Source organism: Asparagus officinalis, chromosome 7, assembly GCF_001876935.1.
Source record: "Asparagus officinalis chromosome 7, Aspof.V1, whole genome shotgun sequence".
Lineage (NCBI taxonomy): Eukaryota > Viridiplantae > Streptophyta > Magnoliopsida > Asparagales > Asparagaceae > Asparagus > Asparagus officinalis.
Window position 1 is genome coordinate 103070825 of NC_033800.1, and position 15719 is coordinate 103086543.

The 15719-nt window shown below is 33.0% G+C and overlaps 2 protein-coding genes across 3 annotated transcripts; both read left to right on the plus strand.

The window, feature by feature from the left end:
* On the plus strand, nt 535-8064 carry LOC109847591 (replication protein A 70 kDa DNA-binding subunit B-like). Its single transcript, XM_020416823.1, has 6 exons — nt 535-811; nt 930-971; nt 1053-1177; nt 7444-7616; nt 7669-7936; nt 8021-8064. The coding sequence occupies exons 3-6, from the start codon at nt 1057-1059 to the stop codon at nt 8062-8064; spliced, it is 606 nt and encodes a 201-aa protein (XP_020272412.1). The 5' UTR covers nt 535-811; nt 930-971; nt 1053-1056.
* On the plus strand, nt 8260-10327 carry LOC109850401 (replication protein A 70 kDa DNA-binding subunit B-like). 2 transcript variants are annotated; one of them, XR_002249419.1, is made up of 4 exons: nt 8260-8373; nt 8595-8952; nt 9012-9138; nt 9236-10327. XR_002249419.1 is itself a non-coding variant. In XM_020420423.1 (3 exons), the coding sequence occupies exons 1-3, from the start codon at nt 8798-8800 to the stop codon at nt 9515-9517; spliced, it is 564 nt and encodes a 187-aa protein (XP_020276012.1). In that variant the 5' UTR covers nt 8389-8797; the 3' UTR covers nt 9518-10327. The 2 variants fall into 2 exon arrangements, 1 of the variants encoding a protein (XP_020276012.1); XM_020420423.1 differs by lacking the exon at nt 8260-8373 and having other exon boundaries at nt 8389-8952.

A 15719-nucleotide genomic window follows, 5' to 3' on the forward strand; every position in this document is an offset into this window, starting at 1 on the left:
TAATATTGTTCTTACTAGTTTTCGGCAGCACTTATGTACCCTTGAGGATTCTAAGACTTGAACTTTCAATACCCTTTGTTTTGAAAACAAACTTTTCCCGAGTTTTTACGACTTTTATGACAAAAAGAACATGCTGTTTTAATTATCCTGATTTTTCTATTATTTTATTAATTCGTCACTTTTTTTTTACAACTTTATTCTTTCTGCTATTTTTGGTTTCACGAAATTTTCCTTCGCACTTTTGTCGCCGACGTTTTCTTTTTCCACATCTTCTATGCATTAGATTTATCTCTACAAGCTTGTAAGTGTTGGCCTACACTACATATCTCATGTGCTGCTAATTTGCCCAAGAGTAAACTAGGGAATTGTAAATCTATACTACTTATAAAAGAGAAAACCATTGTCAAAACTTTTGTATACCCAAATTACCCCATTCAAATTTTGTAATTCTAATTTTATCCAATCCAATATAACTATTATAATTTATAATAATCTAAAATATACACTTTCCCCTTCTTATCCCCTTCGCAACCGCCTCTTCATCTCTCTTCTTCTGCCATTTCTCAACACCGACACGACCTCTCCCCTTCTCCTCTCCCTCTCTCTTTGAAAACGCCCAAATCCCTTTATTACCTCTGTTATCCTTGCTTTCCCCTGCCCCTCTCCCTCTCCCCGTCTCTAAATTATTTCGACGTTCAGACTTCCGTCGGTTTCCCTCTACCTCTCACCTGCTCTCCCCTTCCATTTGGTGATTCTATAAATACCTTCCGCTGCAATTTTGATGGAACAACAAAGGGTTTTTCTTCCAATTGTAAGTATGGATATGAATTGGTTATTCTTATTACCTTTTTGTAATTCTTGTAACTTGTAATTTCCAGTTTGATTTTTTGATTTTTGATGGATTATCTTTATTTGATTGTTGATGTTAGGTGACCGAGATTGATTAGAGGAGTAGAAAGCTATCAATCAAGGTAAATCAAAATTTTATTTTATTTCAATGATTTAAAATTTATCAATGCGTTAACTACTAAGGAAAGAGAAGCTTATATTAGAAGGATGTGTCGAAATAAGAGAATAAAGAGGACTATGGATAGTAGTCCAAATGCAGAAGATCAATCAATGAAAAGAAGTGCACGTTGGCTAGAACGAGCATCCAATTACCAAGTTGAATGCAATGGTGAGCTTTGATAAGTTTATAAATATAATAATTTAAGTTTCTACAGTATACAAAATTAACTAATAACATATTACAATCGTATAGGAACAAATATATCAAGGCTGTCTTGTTCAGAACTATACAAGCTTGGAAAGATAGCAAGTTGCATTCATTGTGGAGCAATGAAATTTGAATATGACAGCCCATCTTTTTGCTGTAATAATGAAGAAACGGTACTTGTGGAACCTTGTATCCCAGATGAATTATATAACTTGCTATCATCGGATTGTAATGAGGGTGTTGAGTTTAGGAGAAACATTAGAGCATACAATAGTGTTTTCTCATTCACCTCATTTGGGGTAGCAATTGATAAAAACTTGGCATCGTCAAGGGATGTAATATACACTTTTAGAGCGCAAGGTCAGATTTACCATAGTTTGCCTGGATTGATACCACAAAATGATAGACCTCACTTCTTCCAGTTATATTTTTATGACATGGATAATGAATTGCAAAATAGGATGAATGTTTTACAAGAAGAAAAATTATCAGAAAATATAATAAAGACTATAATGAAAATCCTAGAAGACAATCCTTAAGCGAAAATTCTATGAAGGCTTAAAGATGTACCAACGTTGAGAGAATTACAAATCTGTATATCTAAGAACACCAATCTTGACCAAAGGATTTATAACTCTCCAACAGCAAAGAAAGTGGCAGCAATTTGGATAGAAGGATACAATCCAAATGAACCGTTAAATAGAGAGATTATAATACAAGAGCACTCTAGACAAAGGCATCAAGTCAAACATTATTATAGTTGTTATGATCCTCAACAATATCCGATTTTATTTCCAAATGGTGAGAGTGGGTGGCAACAGTTTATCTACAAGGGTCGGAACGAAAGAATATGACTGAAGAAAGTCAGACATTGGATTTAGCTAGACAGCTTAATGAGGAGGAATCACAAGGTAAAAACATTGGATTTAGCTAGACAGCTTAATGAGGAGGAATCACAAGGTAAAACCAACGCCAAATTTTAATCTCATAAGTAAAATATATCATATCTTATCAATTTCTAAAAATTTTTAAGCTTATAACAGATATCGAAAGATAAGGAGGGCAATATGTTTCTTGTAGGGAGTATTATTGCTACAAGCTTCAAATTCGGTATCCAATAAAATCAATTCTGCTACTTGCTGGATGACTATTTCAACAGTTTGCTATGGACATGTATGTGAAGTTAGAGACAACGCGACTTGATTTCTTTAGAAAACAACAATCGAATATAAGAGCAGAATTACATCAAGGAATTGTTGATAGTGTTACTACTGGGGAAACACGTGGAGATCAAGTTGGACATAGAGTAGTTTTACCACCATCTTTCATTGGAGGACCAAGAGATATGAGGCGTCATTATATGGACGCTATGGCTCTTGTTCAAAGATACGGTAAACCGGATCTCTTCATTATAATAACATGTAATCCAGATTGGGATGAAATAAGGAATGAGCTTCTAAATGGACAAACAGCACAGGATAGACCAGATCTTTCTTCTAGAGTTTTTAGAGGGAAAATAGATGATCTTAAATACCAGCTATTTAAGAAAGAAGTATTTAGTAAAGTAGCTGCACGTGTCTATGTCATTAAATTTCAGAAAAGGAGACTTCCACATGCTCATATATTATTAATTTTGAAACATGAATATAAGCTAATGAGCCCAGATCATTTTGATAAATTTATATCGGTAGAATTATCAGATCAATCACTATTTCCAATGTTGCATGCGAAGGTGGTAAAACATATGGTTCATGGCCCTTGTGGATCATTGACGAAAACAAGTCCATGCATGGTTGACGGAAAATGTAAATATCACTACCCACGTCCTTTTTGTTCAAAGACAAGTTTAGGTGGTGATGGCTATCCAATATATATGCGAAGGAATGATGGAAAGAAAATTTTTGTACGTAACACAATTTTAGACAATCAATGGATTGTTCTATACAATCCTTACCTATTAAGTAGGTATAATTGTCATATCAATGTTAAAGTATGCTCTGGACTTAAGGCTGTAGAATATCTTTATAAATATATATACAAAGGGCATGACAAAGCAGCTGTGTGCATTGCATCAAATGAGGCAACACATCCAGTAGATGAGATCAAACAATACCAAGATGCGAGATGGGTATCAACACAAGAAGCAATTTAGTGGATTTTTGAATTTAAGATGAATGATATACAACCCCCTGTTATTAACCTCCAATTACATCTTCCAAATAAGCAAAATTTTTATTATTGGAATAATGAAGATCTTCAAAATATTATGACGTGGGAGCACACAGCTAAGACAATGCTTACAGAATTCTTTAGAAAATGTGCTTCAGATCAAAAAGCAAGGATGTTGCTGTACAAAGAATTTCCTGAACATTATGTGTGGGTAGTAGGAAAGAAATGTTGGAATGAGAGGGAAAAAAGGCCGTGATTGGACGAATAAATTCAGCAAATCCTATAGAGGGGGAGAGATATTATTTAAGGCTTTTATTGAATCATGTTAAAGGTCCTACTTCTTAGGATGACCTACTCACTGTTGATGGATTACTTGTGAAGACTTTTAAAGAGTCTGCACAGAAAAGAGGACTCTTAGAATCCGACGATAGTATAGTCGAATCCTTGGATGAAGCAGTAAATTTCAAGATGCCATACGCATTAAGAAGATTATTTGCAACTATTCTAGTTTATTGTCAACCAACAAATGTCAGATTATTATGGGAGAGATATAGACCAGCAATGTCTGAAGATTTCGTTCAAAGATCTATAGTGACAGATGTAGAACAAATTGCATGGACATTAGAGGGAGTTAATTATTTCCTAGAGAGCATGGGGAAGACAATACAAGATTTTGATTTACCTAAATTTAAAGAGGATGAAATAGATAATCCATCATGCAATCTACAAATCATACAGGATGAGATAGATGTTGAAGTCTGTCAGGAAGATATAGATGGTAAGTACAAATTAAATGAAGATCAAAGAAAAGCTTTTGAAATAATAATGGACAGAGTTAATATGAATAAGGGAGGAGTTTTTTTTTCATAGATGGTCCTGGAGGGACGGCAAAAATATTTTTGTACAAAACTATAATTGCCAATGTTAGATCAAAAGGAATGATTGCAATAGTAATTGCAACTTCAGGAGTAGCAGCATCTTTACTACCTGGTGGGCATTGATAATCACATTTTATTATAATTTTATACCCTCGTTATCTATTTTATATGAATAAATATACTACTAATAATTGTTTTTATCTTTAATTGCAGGTTAATGAAGAATAAATCTCAAAACCCTCATCTCTCAATAAAAAGCCCATAATTTAATGAAGAAATGAAGCCATGAAGCCCAATGAATTTTTTCAAGTATTTAATGAAGAGATAAATCAAAGCCCAAGCCCAAGAGTCCAAGAAAAGCCCAATGTCCAAAGCCCAAAAGCAAACAACAAGAAGAAGCTGCGGACAGCAAAAGGAGAAGGGCAGGCATCGATGCCTGCATCGATGGCGGCATCGATGCCTGCATCGATACCGACATCGATGCCTGCATCGATACGCTGGGCAGTTTGTTACGAATCTAAGGCTGAAATTTGTTGTTTTTGGATAAGATTTCAATCCAATGGCTCTCATTATCAGATGTTTACTATAAATAGGGGTAGAGAGTGAGGGGTTAGAGGTGTGAAAATTTTGTAAACTCCTTTTGGAGAGGAGGGCTACTCTTAATTGAGAAGGCCTTCCAAAAATTGTAACTTTAGTTGCAATTAATAAAAATAATTTTTTCCTCTTTAAATTTGTTCTTTCTCCTCTTGTTGAATGATGAGGATGGAGATGAAGAGCAATTTGAAGGTTTGCATTTCTTTTCTCTTTTATTTCTTTTTAGTAATTTCTTTATTATTGCTTATTAGTTAGATTTAAATTCATGCTTGTAGTATAGATTTACTTTCTTGTCTTTTTTATTTTCTTTTTGCACTTTAATTTGTAGAGTAGATTTATTTTTCTTGCATTTAATTTCTGCAATTTATTTTGTAGTTTAGATTTTTATTTTCTTTGTAATTAGATTTATTTCTTGTTCATAGTTTAGATTTTTCTTTTCTTTTTAATTTTGTAATTAGTCTTCTTTTTCTTGTTTTTATTTCTTAAGATGTGAATTTAATTCTTGTAGGAATCTTAGAATTGTATGAAACTAGTCTAATTTCTTTTATATTGTATGAATTATTCTCTTGTACTTAAAATGTTCATGTTAGGATAATCAACTAGAGAACTAATCGGTAGAAGAAGAATTTGATAATCTATGCTTATCTTAAATGGTTTGATAGGTTATGCTTATGAATTCTAGGATTATTATCATGTTGTTGTTCTTATCATGAATAGTAATTTTAACTTAGATGATAATTTGATAGGTTACACTTTCCTTAAATGGTTTGATAATCTATGCTTAATAAATCTAAGTTGAAATATGATAAAAAGAGAATAGTTTATATTTTGTAATTGAAATTGGTTAGTGGATTATATTCTAGATTTCTTACCTCTTTTGAATCCTCCATCTTGACTTTCTTAAATTTTCTTTTCATTCTTAGTTTTATTTCTTGATTTTATTAATTCATATTTCTTGCCTTGTGATTTCATTTATTCTTTGATTCTTTCTTCTCTAAAATTCAATTTATTATCTCTTGCACATAAATCATAACAACCACTCATCACAATCACACTTATTCTTTATTCCTAATTGTCACGCACAAAATATAAGAAGCATTTCTAATAATCTCTTAAAATCACCTTCCTCGTGGGATCGATATTTTTATACTATAACTTGATAAATTGTGCACTTGCAATTTTGGTACATAATTATGCCGCATCAGGCGCACATCACATTCATGGTTTAATATACCTATTAATGCCACTGTGACAACAGTTTGCAATATATCTAAACAGGAAGGTACTGCACATTTGATTAGAAAAGCAGCACTAATTATTTGGGATGAAGCACCTATGGCAAAATGAGTAGCAATTGAAAGTGTAGATCGTACAATGCAAGACCTATTGAGTATAAAAGAATTGTTTGGTGGTAAAGTAGTAGTTTTTGAAGGAGATTTTCGTCAAGTGTTGCCAGTTATTCCAAGAGGAACAAGGAGCCAAACAATTAATGCCAGCTTAGTAAAGTCTTATTTGTGGGAGAAGATGGAAAAGATAACATTAAAAATAAACATGCGAGCAAAAAATGATGAAGAATTCAGTAAATTCTTGCTGTGTGTCGGAAATGGAACAGAAAAAACAACTAATGATGAACTAATTAGACTTCCTGAAAGTATTGTGATTGAAGATAACAAAAATGGACAATCGGAAGTTGAATTGTTAAACCAAGTATTTCCATCAATTGAACAAAATGCAAATTCAGCTGAATATATGACAGAACGAGCTATTCTTACGACAAAAAATGAATATGTAGATGAGCTCAATGACAAGCTTTTGGATAAATTTCCTGGTGATGAGATTATTTTCCATAGTTTTGACAAGGGTATTGATGATCCAAATAACTACTACTAAGAATAATTTTTAAACAAGTTGATGCCTAATGGTCTTCCACCGCACAAGCTAAAGCTGAAGCAGAATTGCTCGATAATGTTGCTTAGAAATCTTGACCCATCAAATGGACTTTGCAATGGAACTAGAATGGTTTGCAAAGAATTTGATAAAAATGTTATTAAAGCAGAAATAACAAAAAGTCATCATGCGGGTCAAGAAGTCATGATTCCAAGGATACCATTATCACCAGCTGAAAATGAAAATTACCCTTTCAAATTTTAACAAAAACAATTTCCTATAAGGTTATGCTTCGCAATGACAATAAACAAAGCACAGGGACAAACAATTCGTATAGTGGGTATTTATTTACCACACCATGTTTTTTCACATGGACAATTATATGTTGCTTTATCTCGTGGTGTATCAACAAACAATACAAGAGTGCTGGTTAAAGGCGAAAGAAAACAAAAGAAAGGATATACATACACCAAAAATATCGTCTACAAAGAAGTTCTATCCAGAGAAAGATTAGAAAAAACATTTAAATGGCTAACTTATTTATTTTAAATAAATATCAATAACAAAAATATCAAAATTAAATTTAATTATTTTATAGCAATAAATATTGCAATAAGAAGATAGTGAAAAAAAAATATTATTATTATAATTTGTAAAAATTACTTTATTTGATATTTCTAATATTTACTATGGTTACAGGGAAGATGACTGCTGAAAGACAACGTAAAGGTGAATACAGCTTCATTAAGGATTTGAAGTTATATCAAGAATCTTTCTCAATCAAAGTGCTTATACTAAAAGTGTCCTTGGAGCAATTCTCATCGTCAAAAGGTTCAGGTCAGGTTCAAAAGATTATTGTGATTGACGAAGAGGTAAGTACAACTCTTCAAATGAAAAAGTTTAAGTAACAACAAATAAATACAGGGAACAAAGATTCAAGCCACACTATTCAATGCTACAATAGCAACATTTGAGGAATACATCCATCTCAACAATACCATTATCATCAAGAATGGTAAAGTCAGGCCTATAAATAGGAAATATGCATCGGTGAATCCGATATTTGGGCTTGCTTTTGGACAAAACACAAAAATTACAGTATCCGAAAATGAAATCAATATCGGTACCCTACTATTTTCATTCAAGCGATTCGAAGAGGTGACAAAGACAAATAATGAAAATATATTTTTCGGTATGCTAAATTTTTAATCTTAATAACATAGCATTTGTAATACAAATTTAATTTTTAAGCACTAAAATTTTAATCTTTATACAGATGTGTTAGGATTCATCACTTCAGTGAGACCGTTGTACTTTTAATCTTTATACAGATGTGTTAGGATTCATCACTTCAGTGAGACCGTTGTACACAACAAATACATCAGTTAGAAGGGAGATCACAATAATGAATGAAGAGTATGTGTTTTTAAATAAGAAATAATTTTTCAATAACAAATATTAAAATACTAACATATCCATTTAACAATTTTTTTAATTGACACGGGATGGATCCATTGGTATTAACATTATGAGGAGAACATGCAGAGAAAGAAGGTCAAGTATTCGAACACAAGAAAAAACAAAAACCAATTATAGCAATAATTAATGTTACTCCAAATAGATATATGGGTAAGACTTTTCAATTTAATTGTTTTAAAAATTTTATATAGCCAAAAAGTAACCATATAATGAATACAGGAGTTCCGCAGCTATCATCAAAGCCTGCAACAATATTTTTGATAGATCCAAACATTACTGAAGCACACACTCTTAAAGAATGGTAATGCTTATGCAAATAAAATCCTTCCTAATGTAATTTTGAAAAAAAATAATACATGTCTTAAATATAGGATGACAGGGAAGGGGAAAATTATGAGAAACTGATGCAGCAGACCCCATCGAAGCTAATGAGAAGGTCTAAGAAGATTATGCTTGGTGATATAATCACATATCAACAGTTACGAAACATGTATTTTATTATATTGGTTAAGATATTAACAAGATAAATAATAATAAATTTTGAATTTATAACTTGATTGCTATTTTTTAGAATATGTATTCCTACTTTAAAGCGGAGATATCAGCAATAATCAATCCAGAATCACCTTGTTACACCGCATGCAAGAGTTGTCAAAGAAAGGTTTTTGTTGAAGACATCATAACTAACTGCAACAGTTGCAATACTGAAGATGCGGAATGGGAAATAAAGTAAGTTTTAAATTTTATTTATTAAAAAAATAAAAATAACTTTAAATTTTCACATCAAGGTACCTTATGCGATTGGAAGTTAAAGATCATATCGACAAGGCATATGTTACACTTTTCGATGAACCTCGGTATCTAACTGGTTGTTCAGCTGAAGAATATGTAGATTCATTTAATGAAGAAGGAAAGGTAATATAACATTATTTATTTCAAATATATAAAATCTTTTTTCCATAAAATTAGTAAATTACTAAAATAGAAAAAAATGACCATAAATATAATGCAGGAGAACTTATCACCTATGTACCAGAAAATGATGAGCTGTTGCGACAAAGAATATCTTTTCTTGGTAAAAATGAATAGGAAAGATGAAGAGAAAAGAATTGAGGGAAGAATAACCGCTCAAGAATTATGCAGCCGAAACAACTTCGAACCAATAGAATGTGATGAAGATGAAGATTCAAAGGACATTTCACTGAAGCGAAAGAGTATGACAAGCCTGAAAAAAGATATGAACAATAGAAAGTTCATGAATAATAAAAATATTAAAATAGAAAGTGAGAAGTGATACATCATTTATAGCACTATGATGAATACACTTAATTATGTTTATTTAAACTAATATGTCGAGGATATTGCACCTGTGTTGATTTTAATAAGTACATTTTAAATAGTGTTTGTTTGTTTAAAGTATTATGAGTCAAACATATCCTATGTAACAATGAAAGTTTTTCTGTTAATTTGCTCTTTTCTTCAATTGGGAAGCCATCAACCTGCAAGTTGGCATTAGCTTTATTGATCACTTTTTAATAAGAATTTCCTATTTTTATAGTAAAGAATATATAACTAATTTGATTCGGTGTTATTTGCAATGAGTTTATGTGAGGTTCACTGATTTTTGCAGTCATCTTAATATGCATCACGTGCAACGCACGTATGGTATACTAAAAACATTTAAAAACATATGTGCTTTTATAGAATGCCATATTAGATCTTCGACATTTTCAAATTTGGGTAAATGTGCATTAAGTACACAAATGACAATGCTTCACATTTGTTCTTAGCTCTTGAATTATGAAGTAGTTGATAATTCCAGTCATCCTCTTTAATAGGACTTTGTTCCATCATAACACTATTCTTTATGTATTTTCAATTTTGTAATAACTTAAAATTTCAAATATGAAGGATAAGGATGGACCGGAGCTGAGTATGTGGTATGAGTTGGTGATTATATAAATGTAGGAACAGCTGGAAATGAAGTTATGTATAAATCTATATCTATATCTATATCTATATCTATATCTATATAAAATACAGCTGAATTAAACAATACCCCAAATCCAGACATAAGAGTAAGAATATTGTTGATGTAAGCAGACAAGCAAAAGAACCCCAAAATATTTGTTTGGTGTTCTTTTGCTTGTAACTTCAAATTATCTAATTAGTGATATGATTTTATCAACAAGTTCTATCAACAATATTCTCATTATTTCTTTTTTTTTTTATTTTTTCCTTGTACCTATACTCTTGCTGAGGTAAGGAATCCAATGTATCCTTTGAACCCATTGAAAACTGGCTTTATCTTGCTAATGTTTTGAAAGTCCCTCCAATTTAAAGTCCCTAACAACCCCTTTACTTTAGTTGGGTTAAGTGGATGGGAACTACCTTTTTTTTGGTGGGGGGTGGGCGGGTGGGAACTTTATGTTTTTGAGAGTTGTATTCAAATATGATGATTTGGGAGACTTGTATCAAAATAGGCGAGATTCAGGGAATTTGTGTCAAAAATACGATGATTTGGGGGGATTTGTTACCAATACATGAGAGTTGAGGGAGCATTATTTCAATATATATGTTCAGACCTATATGACATCCTGTCTTTTCTCTAAACTGTTAATCTGACGGTAGTTTGATCACTGTTAGCTTCTGGGTACACAGGCCACATCTGAAATTGGTTGAAGCTGTCACTGTTATCCTTTCTCAAGCATGAGGATTACACGACCCTTTTACTATGATTCTGAATAAGAAAGTGAATTTCTGATGTCACCCATGAGAGCATATTTTGCTCTCAGTTTATGGTAAACTTTAGTGTTGGCATAATTTGCTCTCAGTTTGCGCAAAACCTTAATGTTGGCTATGTGAAGAAGGACTGTTTCGTTGGCCTGTGTCATAAATGTTTGTTTCTTGTGCCATTTTCCAAATTCTTAACTTGGCCCTTTAAATCCTTATTATTGACTTGGTTAAAGCTTCATATCTTTACCTTTTTGCCTTTTTTTTCAATAGAGATAGTTCTGTATTTTTTTCTTTTAGCTGTGGGGTTGTTTCATAAAAGAAGAGGGCCTTGAAGTTCATTCCCTTGTATATATCTGAAGGCTTCATAATTATTAATTAGTTCAAAACAGATGTTTTTTCGTTTTGGGAGGAAAACCAGTGATGCTCACTAATTTTAATGACTATTTTTAATATTCATTAGGTATTATTGCCGATTTCTTCTTTGTGATTGTACAATTTGAAAATAAGCTTACTGTTAGTCATTTGTTTCTTAATGCTGTGCAACTAGGTTTACATTCAGCCTTTGTACTCTACACTTGTTGTATTATTTCTCTCACACACACGCACATTCAGGCAATCACAAATAGGTTCCTTTTGTACTCAGAAGGATGTGTAGTATGAAACGCACCAAATGGATGAATAAGCAATAAAGACATATGAAGTTCCAAAGTTTTTATACAATAGCATATAATGCTGATGCATTCTTTTGACTTCCCATGTGTTCCTTCTTAGTTTGGTTCTAATTGAACTGGGCCGAATGATAAAAGACAATTGTTTCATAACCAAACCTGTACACATTTAAATAATATTACTAGAATTAGTTAATTTTAGTGAGTTGTGAGTATTGCTTTAGTCAAGAGCTAATTGTGTACGGATGATAATGCAGACACGTTGTCAGGTTCTATCAAACGGGTTCCTTTTGTACTCAGAAGGATGTGTAGTATGGAACGCACCAAAGGGATGAATAAGCAATAAAGACATATGAAGTTCCAAAGTTTGTATACAATAGCAGATACTGATGATGCATTCTTTTGACATCCCATGTGTTCCTTCTTAGTTTGGTACTAATTGAACTGGGTCTGAATGATAAAAGACAATGCAATCTTGAAGTCTCCTCAAGTAAAATGGGACTACGGATAAAATCAACCAAAGTCTGTCGGAGTACAGCTTTCACGTAATATAATATAGTGTAACGTGATGGGATATTATTTAATTTAATTTTTATGTAAGATCACAATTTTTCCAACCTCAAATATAATAGGCATCATCAATATGAGATGATATATCTAAAGATTTAAGAAAATATGTCCCTTTGGATGATGCAACCGATAATATAAGTAGAGACTTCGATCTTCCATCTGATCATATCTTGGTAGTAACTGGATTGAGCAGCGGTAAAGTGAATAGAATTGTGGAAGAAAAACCGAGCAATCTTTATATCAGCTTCATCATGGTTTTTTGCTTCTGAATATCATCTATAATTGTTAGGCAAGTGCTTTCATGTTGCCCGCTAAATTCAACATTGTTGTTAACGTGAAAAGCTCCGCTAGCAGAAGAACTACTATGAGAGCCATCAAATGGCTCGTCTGCTTTGAGCTTTCTTTTACCAGAAATTCACTATGGGGTGCATGTGGAGACTCGAGTTTTGGCAACTTTTTTCCAGGACCTTATGCTACCAAAAGCTCTATATTTTATCTATATTTCCAATTTTTTGTATGTGATTCATGATGTCTCTGGAAGCCTCTAACATATGGTATTGAAGTGTATTACATGTATAATTGGTTGTAGCAAAATGCAGTTAAATTTCATGTTGTATATGAAAGTAATGTTATTGAAATATGTGGTGCTTCCTTGTAATTTAGGCTACATTTATGAGTGCAGACCAAAATCATTTCCGTTTCTGTACTACAGTTGTGATGGGAAATGATGCTTGATCTCATTATAGATATTATACTATGATTAATTAGAGATGAGAGTTCATTAATGTACACATGCTTGCCAACCAGCACTTGTCAAGTTGTAAAGTACTTTGGATCACGGAAATAAAGCTCCTTGAAAATAATTTTTGGCATGAGTTTCACCTCGTTCTATAATATCTTCAATGCTCGAACATTTATGTTTCCATATCGTGTTAAATAGAAACATTGATATCCTATTATCTATTAAGTGGTCTATTACTTTGCCTATTAATCTTTTTAATTATTATCCTGCAGGTCGTCTTCGGCGGGGTTAGATGCAGATCCATTTGAGGAAGGTACCTTTGCTCTGAAGGTTGGCGAGATTAGCGACATCATGGATACTGACAGTGGAGTCCATATCATCTTGAGGATCGGTTGATTGCTATAGATGTCTTGATCATCTAATAACTTTCTATGCTTTCTTTAGTTTGATATGGTGCCTTCATCCTGTTATTTTTGAGCGACTGCAATACATAAGATTTGGTGTAATCATGAGTGAAATTTGTTTCTTAAAGGCAGCAATTCAACATTTTAATGCTAAATGATATATTGATGACTTGATAATTTATAATAAACTGACTTTGATCTGGCTTCTGTTTTTTTGTTGGTAAATATCTGTTACAAGTCACTTATTCTTGCATTTTTATTCCGACATATTAAAAATTTAAACTATTGTAGTCTTTTACTGTTAACATGTCAAAATAAAAAGTAAAATCAATTCCGGGCTGGGTTATTTTTAAAAAAATGTAACATTTATTATTTGGATTATAGCTGGAGTTCCAATTTCTATGTATATATATATGCAAGTAATACTTTAGTTGACTTGAGGATAAATATGTCTATTTTTCACTAGGTCTCAACTCTGAAATTTTTTCATTAAAAATATACATTAATACAATGTTAAATAATTTGAGGGCAAAAATGTCATTTGGTTATGCTATAGTCCGAATAATTGTAAGCTTCTTAAAAACTAACACTAGTTTAAACTATTTTAAACTAGTATGAATGTTAGCTTGTATGAAATCAAACAATGAATTAGACTAATGTAGTCCTAGGATAACATAGTCCGATGACTATAGTTGGGGAAATGCAATACCTCCTAGTCTTAAGAATAAAAAAACTTCAGAATATATTCGTAGCCTTACGTTTTTAAAGTGCAACTTTTGGAACTTCAGAATATATGAGTGCTGCCAAACACCAGTGATGATACATAAATATAAACTAGGGGAAACTTTGAGTATGTAAAATTTTTAGCCCATAATAAAATTTGCACTAGTCTATCAAGTATCACCCTCACACCAGCGGTGATTCCTCCATTAGGGTTTGTTCTGGACACGCCGTCAAAGAACAACTTCCATACTTATATAACTTATTGACCTGTGCAAGCTTCGACGACTTCATCTGGTAAATCTTCATAAAATTTGGATGATTCAGATATCAGATGGTCGGCCAAGAAATTTGCTAGAGCCTGATCTTTAGCAGCCTTCTGGGGTATAAATTACATGTCATACTGCGATAGGAAGATCGCCCATTTCGCTAGACGACAATTCAGAGAAGATGGCTTCGTCATGAGCATTCTCAAAGGATTTACTTTGGAGATGACATGAATCGATTGTCTGACCAAATAGTGTCGCATTTTCTGAACAGCAAATACTAAGACAAGGCACTCCTTTTCTACTGGATTGTACCGGTGTTCGGTTCCAATCATGATTCTGCTAAGATAGAAGATTGCCTGCTCGTGCCCTTGGTCATTGTTCTGAGCTAACAAAGCCCACAGAGAATGTTCCATGGCTCTCACATATAACAGGAATGGTTTCCTGGATATTGGGGTCACAAGAACAGGTGTGTGAGGTATCTCTTGATTTTCTCAAATGCCTTCCAGCAGTCTTCATCCCAAACAAATGAGTCCTTTCTTCATCAACTAGGTGAAGGGCTAGCAGTGTCCCAAAAGTAAGTTTTGATATGAATCTCCGGATGTACGCCAATCTACCTTGCAAACCTCTAAGCTCTTTGATGTTTCTCGGAGGTGGCATTTTATGGATAGCATGAACCTTTTCTGGATCGAGAGAAATACCTTTGGATGTGATTATAAATCTCAGGAATTTACCACTAGACACCCCCTAGGAACGATTTGGTTGGATTCATCTTCAGTTGATGCGCTCGCATGTTGTCAAACATCATCTTCAGATCTATAAGATGATCGCCTCTGTTTTGGTTCTTCACTACGATATCATTCACGTAACACTCTATCTTTTTACATAGATGTTCGTGGAAAATTGTATTCATGTCACGCTAATAGGTTGCACTAGCATTTTTCAGTCCGAAGGGCATTACCGTATAATAGTACACCCCCAGGGGCATTCTAAAAGCGATGTGCTTTTCATCTTCAGGGTTCATTTTAATCTGGTTATATCTTGAAAATCCATTCATAAAAGACATGCTCTCATACAAACAAGTATTGTCGATCATGACACCTGTGAAGGGGAGTGGAAATTCGTCTTTCGGACATGCAGCGTTTAGGTCATGAAAGTCGATGCAAATTCGGACCTTGCCATTTTTCTTAAACACGAGAACGATATTAGCAACCCAATTAGGGTGTTGTTTCCCTTTGATAAAGCTTGAGTCAATAAGCTTTTTGATTTCTGACTCAATTGCTTCTATGATCTCTGGACGGAATCGGCATTGTTGTTGTTTGATGGGTTTCGCATCCAAATCAATGTTAAGATGATGTATGGCTACTTTAGGATCAAGACTAGTCATGTC